The sequence below is a fragment of the Eptatretus burgeri genome, chromosome 13 (assembly GCF_056783735.1).
Source record: "Eptatretus burgeri isolate ZD-2024b chromosome 13, Ebu_testis_v1, whole genome shotgun sequence".
In the NCBI taxonomy this organism is placed as follows: domain Eukaryota; kingdom Metazoa; phylum Chordata; class Myxini; order Myxiniformes; family Myxinidae; genus Eptatretus; species Eptatretus burgeri.
The window spans coordinates 59,880,536-59,906,368 of record NC_140973.1 but is presented as its reverse complement, the minus strand read 5'-3'; the positions used below and the strand labels follow the sequence as shown (position 1 = coordinate 59,906,368).

Below are 25,833 nucleotides of genomic sequence, written 5' to 3'. Positions count from 1 at the left end.
AGACCCCAGCGAAGTTACCTTGGATAGGCCTTAAGACCCCATAGAGCGGTGACTGAGGATGCACCTGATTAAGGATATAATTAGGTAAGGCTGTTACTTATCCTCAAAAGGGATGTTTTAATGAACCCAAACACCCAATGTTTAGTTATGCACTTCCTTGGAGTTTTCTTAAGACACATGCAAAGTTTCAGACTGCTAGGTTTCATGATTTTGGAGGAGACCCCCCCCCCACCACACACACACACACACACACACACACACACACACACACACACACACACACACACACACACACACACACACACACACACACACACACACACACACACACACACACACACACACACACACACACACACACACACATTTATTCGTATAGATAACCGTGGTGTCTATCCGTGTGTTTGTCTCCCGTTTACGGTGGCTAGTTCCCGTGCCACGTTTGAAAAGCTGCGCACACATGCAAATCTCAACATTCACTGTTTTATTGTGGCTTCTCATCTTCTTTAAAAGCAACTTGAACATCTGGATTGAAGTATATTTAATGCAGATCTTCATGAAGTAATGCAGATCCTCCGCAACCCGATCTTGCACCACCATTTCACAGCGGGCGTAAAAGTAGCTCAGAGCTTTGTCTCTGAATGAAACCAAGAGTGCAACGCAATTAACCTTTTTGAAGTCCATGAAATAATTTGAATTGATAGATTAACGTAAACTTTTTCCGTCACTGGGGACAGGTATGTTTGCTTGTATATCATAAAGTGACAGACAAAAAGGTGTTTGTGTACCTTACTTGATGTGTGAGAAGTACACGAGGATCCTTCTGACATTTTTACAAGAACATTCTTCCAAAATGAGGCTTTAATACCAGAAACGTTTCTGTGGTTAAAACTCACAATCCGATCATCGGAACGGTATTCCCGCAACCCACTGCGAGCCTGCGTGACGTCATCACACATTCTAATAGGTGGCACATTACGTCACAAATAGCAGATTGGTACAGATCATGTGGACAAGAATCAATTCCACCCTGGGCCGTCTTAAGGCATGGGCACACTGGGCAGTTGCCCAGGAGGCCCATGATTCTAGGCGCCCCATGCTGCCATATTGTTGATGAGATATCTCTTGGCAGAGTGGATAAAATTACTCAACCTCTCATTGGAAAGGTCTGGGATTCAAATCCCTTTTCAAATTATATTTATAATATCAATAAATTTGTGCATAACTACCTGACAAATGTTATTTCTTATAATGTTGTAAATCTGCAATAATATTGTATTGTTTACGCAATAATATTGTATTGTTATAATGTTGTTCATCTGACTTGCAGCTGTGGATTTTAATTGCCTAATTGGTGCGAGGTTTTGTGTTGGTGTTTGCTTTTTGTTTTAAGTGTTCATGTGTTTGCATTTTTATTCCCGTGGGTGGGTGGGTAGGGGCCCCAATGCATTGCTTACCCAGGGCCTACAATGCTGTAAAGATGGCCCTGGTTCCACCTATACCTCTGACCCACCAATACTTTTGTTCATCTGACATGACCTTTGTTATGAAGTTCAAACGTAATAAATGTAAAACCATTTATTGTGTCAAAATGCTATGAACGAATGTGTAGATGGGGGTGGAGAGTGAGTTCGAGTAGGAGTTGGTGTACTGGTGTATGAGTAGAGGTCAGAGTCAGGTGAAGTGGAGGTTTGGGGTAATGGAGAGGAAGTGAGGGCTTGAACAAGTTGAGGTGGTTGGATGAGTGGGACAAGGTGAAGTGTGGGGTGGTTACTACAACCCACTTCTACTCTGCACAGGTGAACCAAGCCGGAACGGTTGCCTCCCAGAAGGAGAGCTCACGGTGGTTGAACTGCAGCGAGGGAGTCCATTCAGTGAACTGGGGATCAGTATCGTGGGCGGGAACGAAACGCCGCTCGTCTCGTTCGTCATCCAGGACGTATACCGAGAAGGGGTCATCGCTGCCGATGGCAGGCTTCTTCCGGGAGATCAGATATTGCAGGTTTGCTCTCGCTGTTGCGGTACATTTGTAACTGTGTGTGATTACTTATGATTTGCAAACACTCCATCTCCAGGTGAACGGTGTGGACATCAGCAATGTTCCACATAATGTGGGTCGAGCAGTGCTGGGGCGACCGAGTCCCATCCTTCACCTCACCATGCTTCGCGAACGACGTTACACCGCCTCGGTTAACCGTCTCTCTCAATCGGCCACCTCAGCGCCTCCATCGCCGCTCACTTATGAGCAACCGCTTCAGCCTCCACACGCGCCATTTTCCCAGCATGGAGAGCGCACACCGACCAGGCCACTGTCAGTGCCTCCGATCCTGCTGGCAACGTACAATCCTGAGGGGCGAATGGGGGGATGGGATGAGAATCTTCACGTGGTGTTGCACAAACGTGGTGGGAATGCGCGAGAGCAGCTTGGAATAAAGGTGAGGAGGAACTAATGGTCAAAACATTTTAATCTTTATCATGTGAGGCACCACCGATAAACGTGTTTGTCATCAATGCACTGCCTGAATCACAAAATATTTTGCCACATCAAAAGGATAACTGGGCAAAAATGGCCATCACGTGACGCACTGACGTCATCATCCCGTACACATGTTGGGATCTCGTGTTTTCTGGTGCAAAGTAAAAGAAAGTTAAACAAGTCTGGAGATTGCGATGGTTCACGAGCAATGTACACGATTCGCATTTTTTATTTTTTTGACCTTCGAGGGGACGCCACGGGAAAACTGGCGGGAATCGGGAAAAAACATAAATGATGAAAGTTGTAGTACTCGAAGAGCACTACTTGCGTACCAACTTTCATTCGAAACAGTTGAAAACCCGAGGAGCTCGATGCCCAATTTATTGATTTTTTGACATTTTCAAAGTTCGTGACCTTGTGACCTTGACCTTGGGACGAAAATGAAAAATCGAGCTCCGTGGGGCTATGCAGGTGCCATTGGGCTAACCAAATACCGAAACCCCTGCCAGATTCGACAAACCCCCTCAGAGAAGATGTAACTTGAAACCGGCTACCCCCTTAAAACACATGTTTTTGGGGCGTGGCTCCGCCCATAATGGGGGCAGCACGCCCATTCCCCGGAAAACACAACTAGATCATGATATAAACCTCCCGGCTCCAACCAAAATTTTATCAGGATCAGATCAAAACCCACGGAGCAATGCTCGGGACAGACAGACAGACAAGCCGGTAGCCGAACATGGGTAGTCGACTACCCAATAGAACCTGACGCGATGAGCCTGATCGATGGGGAATGACCTGAGGATTAAGCACAAGAAAATTCATGATTCCAGCTTCAAGGGTTAATGCTGCAGATTGTTTTTTCATTAAAATACCCCCACATTGAGGTTTTTCGGCCGTTGCTAGGCAACGGAGGGGTCCATAGCAACGGTTCTTTCTCGCACATAACTAGGACATACCATGAACCTACCATACCAGTTTCATGTGTATCTGACTCAGTCTCTGAGATATAACGAACTTCGTTTTTTTATTGTTTTTGACCAGGGTTCATTCAAAGTCTATCTTCTCCAAAAGTTTTCATAGGATCCGGATGGAAATTTTTGACAATCTGGCTGAATGTACTGCCAACATTCGCTCGTGGCCCGATTTTTGATTTTCGAAAAAATAAATTTTTTATGATTTTTCAAAAATTTCAAAGTCCCGTTGCTAGGCATAGCAACGTTTCCATAGCAACGGTTCTCATTTGCACACAACTCGGTCATGGTATGAACCTACCAACCAAGTTTCATCGAAGTCGCCATTGCATTAACTGAAATCGCCATTTTAAATACTGATAATAAGGGAAGTACAACTCTCAAAAAATTTTTTTTTTTAAATTTTTTTCCCTTTTTTCGACTATATCGACTATCCAACAGACAGACACACACCCATAACGAATATAGTGGTCACTTACTGACTCATGAACCAATAAAAACCCTTCCTCCCCAACTCACCCACAATATCAATGCAGGAATGGTACAACATTTTTTTTAAGCCTTTAAAGCAAATATCAGCAGATGTTGTGTGTTTGGAATAAGAGAGAAATGGTTTGGGAAGAGTGAAGGGCTTGTGATGTGTTACCAACCGTTATTGGTTCCAGAGTCAGTAAGTGACCACTATATTCGTTATGGGTGTGTGTCTGTCTGTCTGTCTGTCTGTCTGTCTGTCCCGAGCATAGCTCCGTGGGTTTTGATCCGATCCTGATAAAATTAGGGTGGGAGGTTTATATCATGATCTAGTTGTGTTTTCCTGAGAATGGGCGTGCTGCCCCCATTATGGGCGGAGCCACGCCCAAAAAACATGTGTTTTTAGGGGGTAGCCGGGTTCAAGTTGCATCTTCTCCGAGGAGGTTTGTCGAATCTGGCAGGGTTTCGGTATTTGGTTCGCCCAATGGCACCTGCATAGCACCTGCATAGCATAGCTCGATTTTTCATTTTCGTCCCAAGGTCAAGGTCACAAGGTGACGAACTTAGAAAATGTCAAAAAATAAATAAATTGGGCATCGAGCTCCTCGGGTTTTCAACTGTTTCGAATGAAAGTTGGTATGCAAGTAGTGCTCTTCGAGTACTACAACTTTCATCGTTTACGTTTTTCCCGATTCCTGCCAGTTTGCCAGTGGCGTCCCCTCGAAGGTCAAAAAATAAAAAAGGCAAACTGTGTACATTGCTCGTGAACCATCGCCGTCTGCAGACTTGTTACTACATTTCCACTCGTTTAACGACCATTACCCCATATTAAGGGGTTGGTCAACTGATGCATGCCTGGTGTTGGCTTAATGGTGAGGGTGGTGGGCTTGGCATCCTAGGATCCTGAGTTCAAATCCAACTTTCCTGTTGAATTAATACCGGGTGAGGTTGACTCTGCCTGTCATCCTTCCAAGGTTGGCAAAATGAGTACCAGCTTGCTGGTATCCTGTGTTGGAGTGGTGACCTGTCCAGTATTGTGCCCAATAGCCGAGGAGACTGCTGAGGCATCACCAATGGTCTGCACAAAGTATGGTCCGAATGGATGGATGTACTGATGCCCACAGGAAGTTGTTTCCACTGGTGGGAAAAAGGAGGAACAAATGATTTAATGTGAACAGTGATTCTAATTTTGGCGTATTCACTAGGAGGGGTTGCTGGTGGACTGTGTGCATCTTACAGATACAACGTGGTGGGGGGGGGGCAAAACATGGAGAGAGTGGAGGCTGCAAGACCAGAAAGGACACAGAAGAAGACGGAGAGACCACTGACCTGGTGGCACTGACAAAATGTGATAGGATCATCGCCGCATGTTAGACTCAGCTTCTTTGCCAGAGATTCCAATTATCTTTAAGGCCTTGGTTTCCATGGTGTCATCTTCTTTTGTGTGCAGTCCAAGGCTTCTGGGCATCATCATTGGTTTGGGACTTGGCTGTGCCACTAATGCAATGCCCCCCCCTGCTAGTTAGGGCAGAAATTTGTCATTTGTTTATAGTGTTGGCGATGGCTTGCCAACTCTTCACGAAGGACACCATGGGATCTTCAATATCTACCAATTAATGCCAGCAGACCCGTTTAACATCCACCCGAAGGATGGCACACACATTGATGAATCAGGCTGCCTATGAAGCACCAGGATGACAGTTTATAGCTGGGTCAGGATTGGAATCCAGGCTAGACAGGATTCAAACCCAGGCTGCATACCTCTAGGTTACCCTGCCAACCTCTTCATCAGCATGACTAGCTTCGAACCTCTTTCTTATGTCCACACTACTCTTATCCTTTCATGTTACCCCACACATCAATCTCATCATCATTAGCTCTGTCCTCCATTCTTCTCTTAGATTGTACCCTCATTTCCCATGTCTCATTACCATACATCAAAAATCTTCAACAGCAGTCTAAATACACTCTACTTTTTACTTCTCTTGGGATATTCTTATGTGTTAGAATGCCTCTTAACTCTCCCTCCACTTATTCCATACTACCCTTGTCATAGTTCTTACAGCTAACTCCCTCCACCACCTGTATCTATGGGTGTCGATGGGTGGGCCACCCACCCTCTCATTAGTAAATGGACTATCTCATGCTCATGGCAGAATATTGCGTTTTTTTTAAAGCTGAAGTGTGTCAAAGCACCTGTCCCAGAGGATGAAACAAACTACCCTAGCGGTGCTGAAAAGTGGAAAATAGCTCAACAAAAGTAAAAAGGGTTCAAAATCACCTGAAAATAACTTTTTTCATTGCAAAAACAGCAGAACCAGATAAGGGTTTCCGGTCTAGCACATCTGGGATGTGTCTCATTTCCAATCAGCTTGCTATTGCTTGCTAAGCCAGCCATTCCTTATCAACAATTTCATTAGACTGCTTACGTGAGCGCTTAAGCCACTTGGCGAGCACTCCACAAGAAACTTTTAGCTCTTCCCCGAGCCTCGTCTTTCGATACAAAAATAAATAACAAAATAAAAACTTGGTAACTGAACACACCTCTGCAAGCGCTGGGGTGTGTTCAGTTACCAAGTTTCTTGTAGAGTGCTTGCCAAGTGACTTAAGCACTCAAGCAAGCACTGCGACAAAATGGTTGATGAGGAATGGCTGGCTGGGGAAGCGATAGCAATCTATTGGCAATGGAATACCATAACATCACTTAATTTTTTCCAAGGGGGGGGGGGAAAGGCAATAAAACATGGGAATTCCTCTGGATTTGTTGTTGTCGAGTCCAAAGCAACATTGGCAAAGCGAGTGTGAAAATAACACAGAGTCCTCGTTTTTAATTTTTTGGGCCCTTTTGGGCCGAAATATATTTCGTGCCCAGGGCCCAAAAAATCTTAATCCACCTCTGGTTTGGGGACAGGGAGGGGACATGCTGCCCCATGCACTTTTTTGACTATGGGGCACAACATATCAATTGTCCCTCCCCCATTTTTTTTGCTCGAATATAACATAAAATGTGTTGCTCTTTACGATCCACAGTCCACACAGGCCTGGATGCAGGATGTTTCCCAAACACATCATTTAATTATGTATAAATCAATATTAACTTGGCCAAAAATAAGTTGTTATCTCTTAAATCAAGACTGTGCTGGTGGGCAGTATTTAAAACAAAAGACCGGTATCAGCTTGCACACACGCTGTATTTCATTCGTTGGAGTAAGCACGCGGTGTATGGTGCACATGACTACTGATACGGATAGACATTTCTACTGCAGTGCTGTGATGCTTCAAGTTCTCTCGCGAAATTTTCAGGTAAGAAAAGTTTATTCAGTCATTATTCATCGGAGATGAATATGTAGAGTGCCAATGGTCCTCAAAAGGTGGACCGCGGTCCACATCCAGACTGTAGGCATCATCAGTCTGGACTGCGAGCCAATCTGAATCCTTTGTGAAGAGGCCACTGGTGTTTATCCATTCTGACCAACTTGATAAATGATAAATGCAGGAAAGGATTAATGCAGCAGCTGATTAATGTTTATATATATATATATATATATATATATATATATATATATATATATATATATATATATATATATATATATATATATATATATATATATATATATATATATATATATATATATATATATATATATATATATATATATCTGTTTAACAAGCAAATCCGATGTAGGAGGAGGCTATTTGGCCCATCAAGTCTGCGCTATACCAACACCAGGGGGTATGTCCCGTTAGCAAGCAGCCTAGTATCGCTTGCAAAGCAGATTGCTTGAGTCATCGCACTCAAGCAATCACAGTCCAACACGATTGAGTGCTCGATACCACTAAACAACATGGTGGTCTCCATGGTAGCAGTGCTGTTGTGGTGCTCGAACAAATGCTGTCTGGACTGTCGTTTTCAGTTTCACTCGATCCTCTTTTTTTTTTTTTTTTTTTTTTTTTTTGTATACCTTGGTCGAGGCTCGTATGAGAGCTAACACACAACTCACAGCAAGGAGGCATGAGACAAGAGGGGCGGGAGTGGAAGGGACAAAACATTGGGGAACAGACACAGGTGAACTGTGGAAGGGAGAGGGATGGGGATGGGACGGGGAACATGGCGAGGGGAAGATGGACATTAAAGGGACTTTCAGGAAGGAAAGCAGGAGAATTGAAGGAAGTGGGCGTGGGTGGGTTATCGGGGGTAGAAAAGATCGAGGATTTGGATGGGGGAAGATAAGAGGTGGTGGTGAACAGCTGTTTTGAAAGCCTGGAGGGAAGAATGGGAAAGAATAGAGTGAGGAAGTTTATTCCAAAGGCGGGACAAAAGAGGAATGAAAGAGTGAAGATGAGCAGTGATTCGTGATTTTGGTAGTTTTACCAGAAGGGGGTTGTTGGCGGACCTTGAGCGCCCTGTGGAAATGTGGTTGGGACAAATCACAGAGAGAGCAGGGGGGGCAAGGCTGGAGAGGAGTCGGTAGAAGACAGAAAAACCACCGACCAACCTGCGGTGATTGAGTGAGAGGCCCAAAGACTCAGCTTCATTGCGGGAGATGCCAATGATCTTAAAAGCCCTGGTTTCGACAGCGTGAAGTCGAGAAAGGTGGGAGGCAGGAGCACCAGCCCAGAGGGGAGAGCAGTACTCCATCAGGCTACGGACAAAAGCTTTGTAAGTGGTCAGGAGCTCAAGAGGGCCGAGGAAGGACTTTGCACGACGGAGGATTCCCAGTCGGCGACTGGCTTTTGAGGCGAGGTTGGAAATGTGACTTTCCCAGGAAAGGTCATGGCAGATAGTGAGACCCAGAAGCTTGAAAGAAAAGACTTCTTCCAGAGGATTGTTGAGAAAGTGGATGGGGGGGTTTTGTAAACGGTCCTTTCGAAGAGACATAGTGAGAGTGTGAGATTTGTCTGGATTGAAAGACATGTTCCACGTGTTGGACCAGTTTGTGATTTTATCCAGATCTGCAGTGAGCGAAGAAGCTGCTGCTTGCCGGTCTGAGGGATGACAGATGGTACGGCAGAGGGTGGAGTCGTCGGCAAAGAGAAATAGAGGATTTTCCAGAGAGTCCGAGAGATCATTGATGAAAACCAGAAAAAGAACAGGGCCCAGAACGCTACCTTGAGGAACTCCAGCATGCACAGGAAGAGGGGATGAAAGAACTCCATTTAGGGCCACACGTTGACTGCGACAGGAGAGGAAGTCTGCGAGCCATGAGTGGAGATGGCCTTGAATACCATGGGAAGAGAGTTTGGTGAGTAGGGCAGGGTGCCAGACTGTGTCAAAAGCACGTGATATGTCCAGGGATACGGCTCGGCTCATCTCTGTGACAACTTCCCCAAGCAAAGTTTTTTTGTTGGCAGCACCAGAGTATGAGGAAGAGGGAAAGAAAAATAAAGAAATGGGTAGTCAGAAGAAGGACCCAACAAACCACCAGGCATACCTATATAAATGCGCATCCTGGGGATTGGGGGGGGGAGTTGTGCATTCTGGGGAGGGGTGTGCATTTTTGGGATGGGGCTGTGGAAGGTTGCATGTTTATAGATCTTGACGAATCAGGATGAAAAGTCGAGGTAACAACAATTAAAATAATAAATGCACATTTCATGAATATTATGACTCTATGAGGATGTACACAATAGGCGAAGGCTTCTGAACATTTCGTTGGTTGTAGTTATTGTTTTGAATCTGACTACAGCGGTCATTTTTGCTGACATAACAAAGCACCTCTCTTAATCTCTTGTTCCGCTTGCTGAGCGGCTCGGCGAGATTCTTGCAAAGCGGTTGATACAGAACAACCGGCGATACGGAACGGCTCAACAATTTGCAGGGCTAGACTGGCCCCGACATCACTATTGGTTCTGCAATCTGCAATAGCAATACCCCCAACTCCCCCTCCCCCCACTTTTAAGTAGCGATTAACACCCATGTCTGCATCTCACATATCTCCGAAGTAACAAAAACTCTTAACCTTTTCCAGCTTAATTTCAAATCCCATATCCACGACCCCCATGTTCTTTGCATTTTAATTCCTGCCCATACAATTTTTACATCCGAAATTACCAGCCACTATACCCAGACTTCCCTTAAATCCACTACATTTCCGATGACACCACCTTTTGCAAGACACACGCAGAATATAATTTGACCTGACTCCCTTAAGTCACCCAGGGCCATTTCCCATCCTCCATCTCCACAAACGATCAGTTTTGTCTTCTCTAGATTCACTCTCAACCCCTTACACTCACTCAGTTGCTTTCTTCCAAATATGAAACATCTGTCTCCTTTGCTTCTAATTCTGTTCTTGTCGTCAAGAGTGGTGCTGTGTGAACAAACTAGTTAAATGGAAACTTTCACCTTGGAAAAGCAGAAGCATGATGCTTCTGCAACTGCAATGGACCCCTCAAAATGTTGACTCCTCCCCACCCTTCATGCTCTTCCATGGACCTCAATCTTCCACAGGGTGGTGGCACTGAAAGTCGCTTTACCCCTCCCCAGTCAAGCATTCGTTCTTAAACTCCTTTAACATCCAAGTTTTATTGTGCAGTACTTAATTAACCAGTCAGTCATCGAATAATTAATCAGCCATTCTATCTGTACGTCATGTGCTCCATCATTACCTCATCCACCAAGGTGGACAGAAGTTATGTTTTCACCTGTCTCTGTCTGTCTGAGCACAATATCTCAAAAATTTATCGACAGAGTTAGATGGAATTTGGTGGACAGGTTGTGTGTGTAACAAGGACGAATTGATTGGGTTTTGGTGAAGATCCGGATTCGGATACTGGAATTTTCCAAGTGATTCTTCACCATTGGGAGATAGGGTCAAAACAATATATAGGATGATATCTCAAAAAGTTATGGACATATTCGGACAAAACTTGGTGGACAGGTTGTGTGTGTAACAAGGACGAATTGTTTCGATTTTAATGAAGATCGAGATCCAAATTTGAATATGAGAATGGAAAAAAAAAGAATTTCAAGTGCTTCTTTACCATTAAGAGACAGGGCCAAAAAACGATTTATAGCATGATATCGAAACAGTTATGGACAGATGTGGATGAAACTTGTATGACTTGGGCAGGTGACAAGTCAAGCTCATTGGATTTTGGTTCAGGTACGGATGTAGATCCGGCCTATCGGTGGGATACAAAACCTAATCTGTTCAGCCTGGCTGAGGTATGTGCTCTACCGATTGCTGTTATAGTTCTTGCACCACTGAATTCGTAACCAAGTCCTCTGAGACATATTTTGTAGCATTTGTGGAAGGCAGTCCAACTCTTTCTTAAATCTCCCTGCTCTCTTATCATTCTCCCAGTTGTTGGTTTATATCTGTTGATATTTTGCTTAATATTTTTATTTTGTCTTTTTTGCAGACCACAGTGGGGAAGATGGGGAAGGGAGGGAGGGAGGGAGGTACGAGAGATTTAACAGGGGTAAAGCGATTTTCAGGCCACGCTGTAGAGAAGAGAAGGGGGGGGGGGTGGGGAAAGTATGCATACCAACCCATATTGCTTTTAATTCTATTTCTTTTCAGCACAAGGTTCCAATTTACCGGAGGTATCTAATCCCTGGGGAATGATAAACAATAGAATGAGTGTGCTATTGTCCACGTTATAATGGAATTGTTCGTTTGTTTGTTCAACGTCCAAGAACACAACAGAGCAATTTCATCAATTAGATGGAGGAAGGAAATTACAGGCTCTTGTAACTTAGGAATGATGTCACAGAAACATCTTAGAACTGAGATTACATATTATATTTTAAAAAAATAATGAACACCTCCAATCATTGTCGTGATGAGTGATTTTATTTTCATGATGCAGCGCTCCTTCAGCACCGCTAATTTCAAGAAAATTTAGATGAGGACGAACAACTACACTTGATTCAAAACCTTGTGCACCACCTACGAGTCGAGCTTTCCTGCAGGCAAGGCCCAAGTCTGACATTTTGAGCACCAAATGCTCTCTGACTAGGACTGTGCATGCAAGAAGCAGGTGTTTAGACCCAACATCATTTTCATCAGACAGGGACCATGCGGAGAGTCCGACCCATGGCTGCACAGTTCCAGATTAAGACCACTCGGTGGTAAAAACGTCCAACTTGAGCCTGGCCTGCCAGACAGATGTATTAAATGGAGGTGCCTTCATATCAAATATGGATCTTCCAAAGTACATCCAGATTTCTGGGTTTTTTTTTTTTTTTTTTTGCAAATCTGTAATACTGTTGGACCCCGCTATTTGTGGGGGATATGTTCTTGAAAAATTCTGCAAATGGCGAATCTGCAAATAGCGGGGCATCCCAGGCACCGCAAAAACAGCTGAACCGATCGCAACCATTTTTTGGGTGTGTAATACTGGGACCCCTTGGAGTAAATAGGCATAAATATAATAACATGACCCCCTTTATGGCTCCGGTAGGGAGCGGGTGCATCTCGTCTTACTATAATTCACCGTCTGTCTGTCTGTCTGTCTGCTCCTAGGTACCGCAAAAACAGCTGAACCGATCGCAACCATTTTTGGGGTGTGTAATACTGGGACCCCTTGGATTAAAATAGGCATAAATATAATACCATGACTCTTTGATGGCTCCTGTAGGGAGCGGGTACTTCTAGTTGTTTCAATGGAAAAGGGGAGATATGAATCGCAAACTGCTGGGAACCTAAGGGAAAATAAAAAAATCCTGTGAAAAAAAATACAAAACACAAAAAACTGCAAATACTTCCATTAAAAAACCCGAGAAAATGCAAAAAAACCCATAAAAACCCCTGCGAATATTCCCGCGAAAAAGTGAAAAAAAACTGCAAATACATGAAGCACAAGGCAGCAAATGTAGAAGCAGGTCGTATTCATTCAACCGCGGATAAGTGGGGTCTGCGAATTGCGAATCTGCGAATAGCGGGGTCCGACAGTGCTGTATTTGGAATGACTAGTGCATGCCCGCACGTGCAAAAAAAAAATAAAACTTTCAAACTGCGTGCCAGAAACAACAACCACACAGGCCGTTCCTTCACTCTCGCGTGCCCGTACGTGCGTGGCCATACGTGCGTGGAAACCAAAAAAAAAAACTCAAACAACCACACAGGCCATTCCGTCGCTCTCGTAAATGACGACTGGATTGGGGCATTGTGTTTATCTATAAATGCGCATAAGAAATCGAGAAATTATTAGAATACAGGAAGTCATCACTATCCGGACGTGGTGCGTGCCCATACGGAATGTTCGCATGCATTCCACGAATTATCGCTTTCATTGAAGTAACAACTGCTGTGATACTTACACACAGAGTTAATTAAAATCAAGTTTACCTCCCTGTCTTTGCTTGCCATGACATTCGCTGCCATTGACCATTGCCACTCCTACACCATGGTAACTAAATGGCACCCTTTCCCCATCGGCCACGCCTATGCAGCAACGTGTCTTGTCATTGGTTTGGTAAATAAATGGCCATAACTTGGGAACCTCTTGTCCGATTAATATCAAACCTTGAAAAGGCACATACTCAATGGGCATAGTGGCGTGCGCCTGTAATCCGGCAACTCGGAGGCTTGGGTTGGAGGATCACTTGAAGACGGGAGCTCTGCACTGGGCCGCGATATGAGAAGGGCAGCCCGGAATCATGGCGAAACCCAATCCTTATCCCTGTGTCGTAAGAGGCGACCAGGGTTGCGTCAGGAAGGGCATCTGGCGTAAAAAAAACCTATGCCAAATCAGTATGTGGATCATAATGGATGATCCGCTGTGGCCACCCCGAACGGGAGCAGCTGAAAGACGAACACCAACAACAAAAGGCACATACTCAGGTCCCCAGCAATATACCTGGCAAGTTTCAATTAGATCGGACCAGAGGTTGTCGAGAAACAGCGGTCACAGACACAGACACAGACACAGACACAGACACAGACTGCTGGAATTATAGATAGATAAAGAATAAATGGTTCAAAAACAAGATTGATAGAAAACCTTGATAATGTATTCATTACGTTAAAAAACAACAATGAAACGAGAACGGCACCTCAGTTGAGCGCATACCTCTGCCATGCTGAACAGTTTACATTTTGTAGCCAATGAATAGGCCGGATCCACATCCAGACCTTTACCAAAGGTATGTATTCCGTTAGCAAGCAGCTTGCTGTCACTTGTCAAGCGGCTTGCTTGATTCAAATCTTTGACACCAATCACTGCTCACCTCCAATCATTTGTTCCTCTTTTTTCCTGCCTGTGGAATCACCTTCCACATCCTCCTCAATGTCATTCTTCCCTCCAGGTCTTCAAGACAGCTGTTCACCACCATCTCAGATCGTCCCCAATCCATACTAATTTCCCAGTTTTTCCTCCTTGGAGTCTCGCTCTCCATGCATGTGTGCTTTGCATCCTGTTTTTGTCTCTTACATCCTGATCCATTCGGTGTACCAGCTCTTCCACGATGCTCGACTATGTACACAAAAAAAGTGCTCAAACAAGCACTATCCAACACAACAGAGTCCTCGGCCCCGCTTAACAATATGGCGGTCTCCATGGAAACAATGCTATCGTGGTAATCGAGCAAATGCTGCCCAAGCTTATCTATATAACTACGACTGTGCATTTTTGGGGTGGAGGGGTTTTGCATGTCTGTAAATCCTGAATAATTATGATGAAGTGGCCGAGGTGTCCATATACTCGCCTCTCAACTGTTTCATTCCCGACCCAGCTATAAACTGTCAGCCTGGGGTTTCACAGGCAGAGTGATTCATCAATGTGTGTGTGGTCCCTCGGATGGATGCTAAACGGGAATCCCATCTGCCAGCATTCGTTGGTGGATGTTAAAGATCCCACGGTGTCCTTCACGAAGAGTAGGCGAGCTATCATCGGCACCGTGGCCAAATTCCAAATTGCTCCCCTAACTAGTCGAACGTCAGGTCTGGCCGGCCGGTTCGTGAAGACTTGGGCCCAGCTTCCGGCCAACCCCACAAGGAAATGTGGGATAATGGTGGCCGGTGAAGAAGAAGGAGGAGAAGAAAAATTCGGATGGAAAGTAGAGTAAAAATTAAAGTAAGAAATGCAATTACGTTTCAATACAATTTGGAGTAGTGTTTACATAATGGGGTATGTCTCTGAACATTTCGATAACCCAGGCCTAAGGCCGACCGATCTGTGCTGCTTCATTTAATGGCGGCGCATCACTTTATTGTGGTGGAGTCAGGGCAGGTGAACATGACCAATGTATAACACGTGACATTTTCCAAGTCCAAAAAGAGAATAACTCTGAAAAATTGACAAAATTCCCTGAAACTTAAACTTGTTCTGTAACTTATCGTAATAAAGCCATGGACCAAGTTTCAGTTGAATATGTTGAAGGTTATCGGAAAAAAAAAAGTCGTAAAAACTACAGGTGGGACGGACGGACAGACAGACAGATTGGGGAACAAACCTCTACTCCCCTCTGGTGAGACCAGGAGGAGACTAATAACAGATCAGTGACCAACCAAGATACTGTTCTTGATATACTTGGGGAATCTTCGATTTGGCAAGTAATAAACCGACAAGGGTGAAAACATAACCTCCGTCCACCTTCGGTGGCAGAGATAATTATGATGGATTTGAGCAGACTGGATTGACCAATTGTAATAACGTGCAAAAGTCAGTAATGAAAACACCACGCTGTGTCATTTTCCCCATATCAAGCAGCTAGTGCGGCGTACGGAAGAGCCAGGTGTCTTTGTGCTCGACCTACTCGAGGGAGGCCCAGCTGCCGCTGATGGTCGTCTCCGGCCCAACGACCGTGTCCTGGCAATTAATGGCCACAACCTAAAGCAGGCCACACCTGAAGTGGCAGCTCAGATAATCCAGGTAAGTCTGCATCACGGCGGAAACATTTCCAGGGACCCATCGTAAACCGTTCAGTCACGAGAAGTTGGCACCGAGGTCTCAATGGCGGAATCAGATGGGACGTTGCATTGTAATGACAAAAGTTTGTTTTGTGACAACCCTCTAATCAGTATAAAACACGAAGACAATGAAGGAGGGTAAGACCAGGGAAGGACAAAATGAAAGAACGTGTTCGGATTAATTGTGAAACCCGATTTCTGGAACACAACATGAAAGGTTCGATTTCAACACCCTCCTTCCGTTTACTCAGGATACACCAACCGCACGCTGAATTCTCAACCATGTGCCATCTGCGCCCATTTTCCACTTGGAAAATCAAATCGTTGTTGCACGAGCGAAGCTCTTTAATCTTCCAAGTGTTTGCAGCTCGTTTTCTCCGCACTACTTCGTTTCGTTTGCCAGAGCAGAAGCAGAGCGACTGAAACGTTGAGATAAATTTGTCAAAGGCGTTATGTGCCGCAAGCCCGGGGATGAAACTTGGAGGGAAAGAATGTGGTTTGTGATGTCATTACCGTGGTTTGTGATGTCATTGCCATGGTGAAGATGAATGGGGGAAATTGCACAGCTTTTAAACTCCACTTATCATACTCGGAACAACACGTCTCAAACTGGCAAAGGGTAGTTGTTGTGACGCATTCTACTCTCTCCTACTTGAATTCACCATCTGCGATACTTAAACCATATTGCTCTTTGCATTTGCTCTTCTGCCCACTCTCGCTGCTCAGAAGCCATGTACTCCCTTCCAGTCTGGGTTCGACTGTACCCAGATATGTAAACCACTATCCTGGTGCTTTGCAGTTTGCAGGAAAGGATACCGGGACAGTGCGGGAGCAATATTGTAACCCCCCAATAATACGACATCTTTCAGGGAGTAACGGTAAACCAGCTAGTCCTTGTGCTGGTTTACACTCGTGGATTCAAAGACACCACATTGCTTGTCGAAAAGGGGAGAGCACTGTGTGCCAGTACCCCGGCCAAATTCTGAAATTCTACCGTGGTTGAATTCTACTTCTGCAGCACCTGCTGATGGAATAGTGACCAGTCCGAAGTAGATTACAGTAACAGCCATGAAAACATTTACAACCAGTCGTGGGTACTGCCATGATGCCCTCAGAGGACAGTGGGAATAACAATTCTACTTTCTAAACAAGCACTGATTAAAAATTAAATAAAATGGCCGTTTTTACAGCCATTTTTCCCTGCTGTGCAGGGGTTGGGCTTTTTGCAGGCGCCATGCAATCATGGTTCCCTTCTTGAGGCAATGTTTTATGGCCGGATGCCCTTCCTGACGCCAACCCTGGTCGCCTCTTACGACACACAGGGATATGGTACACCTATTCTTACCGGGGCATACACCGGGACCAGTACACTGGTACTCACTTCGCCGACCTCGGAAGGATGACAGGCTGAGTCAACTCCCTGGTGTTAATTCAGCAGCCAACGGGGCTTGAACTCAGGACGCTTTGGATCCCAAGCCGCTGCCCAAACCACTAAGCCAACACCAGGCTTATTAAACAAGCACTGATTCATGAATGTAAATTTGTTTTTTTCGTTTCACATCTCGTTTGACGTGTCATGTTTCACATAAAAGTGCTCGTTTCACATCTCAAATTTCACCTCTAGAGGAATTTACAGCTATTTCTGCTGGAGGTTGTCAGGAATCTTCAGTTTTTCACAAACATTTGGTTTGCCTTAAGAAATGCTTGCAACCCCCTCCACTCCCACCCCCCCCCCCCACCCACCCCATTTACTCCTTGTTACCTCCATCACCACCCCTGTCTGTCTATCTGTCAGCAGGATATCTCAAAAAGTTGTGGACGGATTCGGATGAAACTTGGTGGACAGGTTGGGTATGTGGCAAGGGCGAATTGATTCGATTTTGGTGAAGATCCAAATCTTGATCTGGATACGAAAATTATTTAATTTTTTTAAGTTGTTCTTCACCATTGAGAGATAGGGCCTAAAAACGATATAGTGTTATGAATTTGGAAGCTTACTGCACACAACAGCCAGGTCCTATAGATCAGTTATATCAGTAAGTATGTGTTTCGAGTTAGCTGTTGTGTTAGATTAGATTAGTTAGAGGTCCCTCGTCTAATGGGAATTAATTGTACGTGCGTTGCGGAGTTATTTTATAGTTAGGATTTTACGTCCCAACCAACGACCCCCAACAACTCTCTGCTTTCGGCATTGTCCGCGGCGAGCGAGCACGTGGGCGGAGTTTAACATGGGCATGGCGTCCCTCTTTGACCAATCGGCAAGGAGCGGGCGTCTCACACTCAACACCATCGTCATTACGCACGTGGTCGGAGGTGAGGAGGCAGGCGGAGCTACAAATACCTCTGATCAGGACTCAACCCAGAAGGGTGGGAGTTGCCCCGCCTACCATGGGCCTGTCCGATGGGAGATGGCCAGGGAATCGCACGATGGGTCCGACCAATCAGGAGGCGAGTGGCCAGGAGAAGAAGCCCCTCCCTCCTAAAGAGGAGGAGTGTGGTTGTCGGAGTGAGCGTTGAGAGACAGAGATCGTGGCATTTTGCCAAGCAGCCTGTCATCGTGTGCGAGACATTTCTTGTGGGAAAGGACATTTCAATTCAGACATTTCCAACCTGGCATCCAAAGCCAGTGAGTGGTTGTCGACAAGAGCGCTTCTGTCTGGGTCTGCAGCGGACTGCATCCCATGCATCGGATATGTCTCAACTGGACATTAGAGCGATTGACCATCTCATCAAGGGAGACCACCTTGTCTCGCCAACTCTGAGTTCGGCTGCCCGGGTCCGTGCTTTTGGCGACTGGAGCTCCGGGAAGGTGTGGACGTCGAGCTATGCGAACGCGGCCAGGTAGCCAGCATGTTCTCTCCCCTCAGCTCGTCTTCCCTCCGAGCTGAAGGAGGCAATAAAAGACCCAACGGGGTCCATTTCTTTGGGTGTGTGTCTGAGTGCGGGCCCGTCTCTAAGTAGAATTGTTAAGTGCTTGTGTTGTACATTATTTGCATTACTTAGTCGGATAACTTTGCCCTTACGTGCTCCCCTCGTTCCCCAATTATTGTTGTAAATAAATTCCCCTTTTATTGAATGTACCAGCTCGTCCTTTGTCATTTCTGCCATTGGTTTGCCACGGTGCGTATTGGGGATTAGGAAGACCGTTGCCGTAGTTGTACATTTGGACTGACAGGCCTCGGTAACCATCCGCTCGGGTTACACACGGTTCGAGCACGGTAACGGCTCGTTCCGCTCAAGGCCTGCCGAGGGTGTGAATTCCCCGATAAGCTTTGCCGCATGGATACTTAGGTATATTGAAGTTGGCAATTAACCCTACTCCACGTGGTCGAATTATTGGCGATTCATGGTTCTGTAAGGGACCCGTACCCTCAGACTTATCCGAGGGTCACGACCTAAATTCCGATGTGTTCAGTGGAGCCGACTCTACTGCTCTACCTAGTGGTTGTGCTCGCCACCGATACCCGGCCCCACAACAATAGTACTGTAATAGCATGATATTTCAAAAATGTACTGGGCCTGAAATGTTCTTGTGGATCAAGCATTACACGGCAGATGCATGCGTTATACCGAGTGCCCTTCTTAATTTGTCGAAGTGTTTGCTGTGCAATCATCATTATTCTTCAGACTCAAGTGACTTGTCTAACACTATTGCCAAGCTGGGGTTTCATTTTTACTTTAGCTGTGAGTGTTGCTGTCACATCCTGGAACTTCACATTTTCCACATTAACCATTTTGTCAACTTCTAATGTCTGCTTACATCAATTACATGTTCCTCTACTACTCAACCCACTTTGTTCCTTCATCCTGTCCACCTGTTCTTACTTGTAAATTCGTTACTTCACCATTTCTCCATTCTCCCTTGTATGCCAACTTCCTCAGCTCCACCACTCTGTTACTACCACCCCCTCTCTCACTCAGCTTTTCCATGAGCCTCGATATGTTTGTTAAACTTATGCAGTTCAAATCTTCTTTAAAAGTTCATAATTGGCTGAGAATACCAGAAATGGGGATATTAATCTGTAGGTGTTTAATTGCACTCTCTCACAATCATACTTCCCATGGGAACAGCTTGCACGAGCTTCCAGATGTGAAAAGCTTCTCCACAAAGGCTCTCAAGCCCCTTTGCTGCAATTAGCTGGTGTCATTTTCATTTAGCTTAACAGCCCCTTCGTCTTGGCCAATAATGGCCAAACAAACCATTCACAATAATGGCTGAACCTCTTGCAACAAAACTGAAATTAAATGACTCCTTCAGCTATTTTCTTATTTCAACATCCTTCCCTTTCCTTATTTGTAAAACTACACCTATTCATTGCATGCCATTTCTCATGCTTATGTTTGATGAACAATACGGGACTTTTAACATGGCGTATGGAAGCAAACGAGACCTTTTGTGCATGCGCTGTGTGCGCGTATCGTCCCTTAACTCGCTTCTACGAAATGAGGCTTTAACCTGCCGTTGCCGTCATAAAATCTGCAAGTTTAAGTCTTTTAAACACAATTTTTATCATTCAAACAAGAGAGTGGCAATTTCAAAATGGTGAACCATAATTATTGTGCTCCCTGGATGAAAGTTGGACTCACGAATACATAGGAAATACGGAATATCCGTGGATGAGATGTCGAATTCCTTCCATTATAAAACACACACTTCTTATAATATATACTATACATATATACCATACATATACAGGGTGTCCCAAAAGTCTGCATCCATAGGCAAAAATTTATTGAAAAGTTTTATTGCAGTAAATGCTCAAATTGATGGCCTTGGACTTCGTGACACTTGTTTATACGCTGAATACAAGAACGTTGAACATTTCTTAATCTAGCAGAACTAATGTTGTTACATACAGAGATGATTTCCTCCTTTAGTTTAATGATTGTTCTGGGCTGATTCCGATAGACGACTGACTTCAGATGACCCCAAAGAAAAAAGTCGAGTGGTGTTAGGTCTGAAGACCGAGGAAGCCATTCGACTGGACCACGCCTTCTGATCCACCTGCTTGGAAAAGTTAGATTTAAAAAAAAAAAAGATCCTCCTCACATCAATAGCAAAATGTGGTGGGGCACCGTCTTGCTGAAACCACATTTTACAGTCCCAACAAAGGAATGTCATCTGATTGAGAGACAAAGAAAGATTGTGACATACGGAGGTAAGTTTCGCCTGTGATATTACGATCAAAAAAAATATGGCCCAATTAATCTGTCACCAAATAAACCTGTCCACACTATAATTCGTGGATCAGTTTGAAAATGGCCTTCCGCCATCCAGTTTGGGTTGTCTTTAGACCAGTAATGTGCATTGTGCCGGTTGACACGACCATTTAGATGACATGAAACTTCACTGTAAAATACCATAAACCCCGCTCTTTGAAGAACCACTCACAATATTCCATACGCCTGTCTGTCATCGCCATGGAGTTCCTGGACCAGGTGCACTTTATTGGGGTGGAAATGATTATTTCTAGTAATTCGGTGATTTGAAGTCCTTGAGACACCTGGTTCACCTGATAATCTTCTTATTGACTTTTTGGGGGCTATCTGCAGGTGTTCGCATACCTTAGCAGATGTTTCCTCATCAGTTACAGTTTGGGGACGATCACTACGCCGTCAATCATGTACTGTACGCTTCCTGTTTCTCAAAAACGTTTAAACACTTCTGCAACAGTGGCATGTGTTATTGGATGCTTATCAGGATGCTTTCTCTTGAATTTGGCAGCAACTCCTCTATGTGAAGAATCCTGTCTTGCGTACATGAGAATGAGTTCAATTCGATCTGCTATTGTTAGTTTCGAAGCCATCTTGGATCAGAAAGAAAAATAAATATATCAAATTGTATATTAGGAAAAATGCCTATGGATCCAGACTTTTGGGACGCCCTGTATATGTATGTGCAAGAATCTAGTATAATTTATCTTGTGACCCCAGAACTAAACAATAAATATAATTATAACAGCCCTCACAGCTTCCACTCCACTTCCGACCTCCCATAATTACTAGTAAATATCATGATTTTAAAAATTTACCCTGTGCATTCACAAGCCCCAGATATGATCTTCCCATCAATGTTAAGAAGCACCCAAACCAGATATGGGCCTCTCTAAGGAAATCTTTCCAATTGCAGATGTCCATTAAATAAATCACCAAGCCTGCCATGATCACATGAGGGACTCCCGCATGGTTTAAAATCCACCCACTGGCAGGGATCATCGAGGGTTCGGGTAGAAGGCGCCCGTCTAGGATCGTTCAGGCCTTGCAGTATGGGCAGCTGCAAGATCTCAGTACTTTGGGTGAGCTGAGAAAGTTCTCCATCTCTTTCATTGTGCAGAGACACATCCCTTTCACTCAGGTACTTTTCCAATTCTTTGTGAGCCATTTTAGGTAGCAATCCTCATCTCGCACACACAAACTATGGAAACATGCCCCAATCGACATTGCTACGAAAGTGATTCTGTGCATGCACATCGTCATTCTGGGGGCCGTCTTCTGGGTATCCATTAAATTTATTCGTACATCTATAAAATCCAATGTTTTTTTTTGTTTACGCAATTGCAGCAGAATGTCTTTAAAGTAAAAAGAAAAATGTAATTGCATGTCTGTCGTTTGTACAGCAAGCAAATGAGGACCGTGTTCACTTCCTGGTGTCGCGGCTGAGCAAGCCAGCATTGAGCGACCCCAGCAAGAACTACACATCAATGGCTCCCTCGAGGCCTTGCCATTTCCGGGTTAGAGTCGCCAAGCACCACTTGATCAATATTACTGTGTAACGTTCAGCAGTTTCGTGTTTCAATGATCCGGTAGTCACACCGAGAGACCACAACAATGCAATACAAAAACTCAAGCAGTCTTACCACTGCCGTTGTTCAGGAATCAAGGTGACTTGCAAGTTTTTTGAATTATTGGATGGATAGACTTAGGTTAAAAGTGACTTGTGGATTACCGAGTGTTGGGTCACATTGTGTTGTTCTCAAATCAGATTAATATGTGAATCTTAAAGCATTTACTATCTGCTCTGTTTTCATTTGGAGACCAAAACTAACTAACTAAATAAATAAAATAGCCTCCTTTTTTTCCCCACACAGTTCAGCTCAGATAAAACTTTCGCTTTTGCAAATTTGGAGACCAAAATACATCTCAGTAATTTGTTTTTATTCTCGGAAAATACTGAAAGACCAATACACCAGGAGAGCTACTCGATAGTGATTCGGTTCACTTCTTAAGGCCCTGTCACACCTTGACGATTTAGCCAGCGTACACCTGACGTATGCAAATTTGGCTAAAACGCTGGCACACGTCGAATACGTCATGGGTAAGTTTGTATACGTTAAGAGCACGTTGGCATACGTCGAATACGTTATGGGCAAGTTTGTATACGTTAAGAGCACGCTGGCATATGTCGTAGTACGCTGGCTTTTTGTAGTACGCTGGCATACATCGTAGTACGCAGAGGTGTTAGAGAAATTTTCCATGCTTGAAATTTTTCGACGTATGCCAGCATATGACTCACATGTTCTGCATAATGCTGGCCATAAGTTGTAGGCACGTTACGCGATCGTTGATACACGTTACTTGTAAGTTACTCATAAGTCAAAACACGTTGAGGTAATGTTTAGCGTACCCGAAACAAATTTCTAACCTACGAGTAACGTGTTGTAGGCACGTTACGCGATCATTGACACACGTTACTTGTACGTTACTCATAAGTCAAAACACGTCAATGTAATGGTTAGCGTCAGTGTTCCAGACTCCCTGTTTTTTTTTTTTTGTTTTTTTTTCTTCTTCGGTATGACAGTGTTGTTAACACTTCGATTTCTAGTGTGGTTATAATATAATATAATTAATAGGCTGCCGCTCAACAAATGAAATCATAACTGCAAGAGAAATCGAAGCGTCAACATCACCGTCATACCGAAGAAAAAAACAAAATAAAAAACCAGGGAGTCTGGAACACTGACACTAACCATTACCTTGACGCGTTTCGACTTATGAGTAACGTGTGTCGACGTGTGTCAACGATCGCGTAACGTGCCTACAACTTATGCCAGCGTATGCGGAACGTGTGTTATACGCCGAGTAAGTCGACAAATTTTCAACTTGCTGAAAATTTCTCGACGTACGACGACGTATGCCAGCGTACTACGACGTATGCCTATGTGCTCTTAACATATACAAAAGTTACCCATAAAGTATTCGACGTGTGCCAGCTTGGTTCGGCAAATTTTTCATACGTCGGCATACGCTGGCTAAAATGTCAAGGTGTGACAGCGGCTTCACACTTCGATGTCTTGTGCGGTTATGATTTGAATCGTCGAGCCGCAGCCTATTAATAGCCGATGCCACATGATAGTCGGCGATACGCTGCCGCGCACTATGCATAAGTTAGACTATCGTTGGGCATAGGTTGTAAATGCCGACAACACGCTCAGCATTCGTTGGTACAAGTTATCTATATGTGATTGAAACGTTCTGTGTACGTTACTAATACATTATGCATACGTCCAACACGTTATTATACGCCCAAAACTTTTTTTAAAACATCAATAGTTCAGCGTATGCCAGCGTTTTACATACATTTTGAGACCTTGCCATACGCTGGCTAAAACGTCAAGGTGTGACAGGGCCCTTAGGCCTAAGTCAAATTTGCTCTACGGCGAGGATACGGCGGCCGTACGCCCTCTGAATTGACAGAAACGTGTGGCGGCCGCAGAGTTTCTGCGGTAGCCTCAGGGTGGCCCTACGCCGTTTGGCTATATTTTACAGGCCGTAGGGGTCGCCGTGGAATTATAACGCGGAGTTATAACTTTTTTCATTTCTACGTTCGCCGTAACAATTCGACAAGCCGGAAAAAAAAAACTGGTTAAAAAATAAAAAATTACCCATTCATTACCGTCCGTCTGGCCGCATATTCGCCTTAGGGCCCCCCTGCGGTCCCCCTGCGGTGGCCTTGCGGGCACCTTGCGTCTGCCTTGAAAAGTCTATGGCCGCCGCAGGGACGCCCTAAGGTCACCGCACGACCTCAAATCAAAGACCGTACGGCACCCCCACGTTTTCAGTCTCCACAATTTATAAATACGCCGTGCAGCTCCCCGAAAAATAAAAACATATGTGACCGCTACATTGTGTGACCGGGGAAATACTGCGGCCGCTGTATAATTGCTAATGGCCGTAGATTTTGGAGACCCCTCGGCCACAGTGGCAAATGTGACTTCGGCCTAAATATGCCGTGCGGCTCCCCGAAAAATAAAAACATATGTGACTGCAACATTGTGTGACCGGGAAATACTGCAGCCGCCGTATAATTGCTAGTGGTCCTAGATTTTGGAGACCCCACGGCCGCCGTGGCAAATGTGACTTAGGCCTTAGCAATCCTGCAGGGGTGCAATGTTTGTCTTGATGTACCTGCAAAATAATAAATGAAATGAAGTACAACAGAGGCACCAAATCAAGAGGGCCACGAGTAACTAAAGCTTTTAAAGTTGGGTTACCCAATCAAGGTAGGGTTACTTCGACTTTAGTAAAACATCAAGATGATCGTTTACAGCAGTTGCAAACATTAATTCAGGAGTGAAACACGAAAATGGGTCAAATTGACTAATTTCCTTGTTTAAGGTAGTGGAGGGGCACGCAACCACTCGTTTCAGCTCATTGAGGCAAGTCGAGTTGTGTTCTCCGTTTGTTGAAAATGCCGACAGTACTTATAATGAAGGAAAAGTCCGTTTAAAGTGCCAAGACTGTTGAGACAACGTATGACAATGAAGACTCCATTGAGTTCATGTAATGCGGGATGCAAAATGACTTATTTGTGTGAAAAAAAAAATGGAAGTCCGCTTAGGATGCAAAAAATTATAAACCACCTCACATACAGGATGTTCCCTCGAATAAGCAAAAGGAAGACGTTGAAAAAAAATTAATGCCGAGGATGTTTATTGGTGGAAGTGTGGTGTGTATACATATATATATATATATATATATATATATATATATATATATATATATATATATATATATATATATATATATATATATATATATATCTATATATCTT

At 44.4% G+C, this 25,833-nt stretch overlaps 1 protein-coding gene across 5 annotated transcripts in view; it reads left to right on the top strand.

Annotated features, from left to right (window-relative positions):
- LNX2 (ligand of numb-protein X 2) overlaps positions 1 to 25,833 on the top strand; it is a 156,988-nt gene that overhangs the window by 118,392 nt on the left and 12,763 nt on the right. For 3 of the 5 annotated variants that reach the window (XM_085852662.1, XM_085852658.1, XM_085852659.1), the window contains 4 exons: positions 1,800 to 2,002; positions 2,076 to 2,435; positions 15,580 to 15,744; positions 22,400 to 22,513. In XM_085852662.1, coding sequence (XP_085708788.1) covers positions 1,800 to 2,002; positions 2,076 to 2,435; positions 15,580 to 15,744; positions 22,400 to 22,513 — 842 coding nt within the window. The remainder of the gene's footprint in view (positions 1 to 1,799; positions 2,003 to 2,075; positions 2,436 to 15,579; positions 15,745 to 22,399; positions 22,514 to 25,833) is intronic. The other 2 variants (XM_085852660.1, XM_085852661.1) reach the window with 2 other exon arrangements.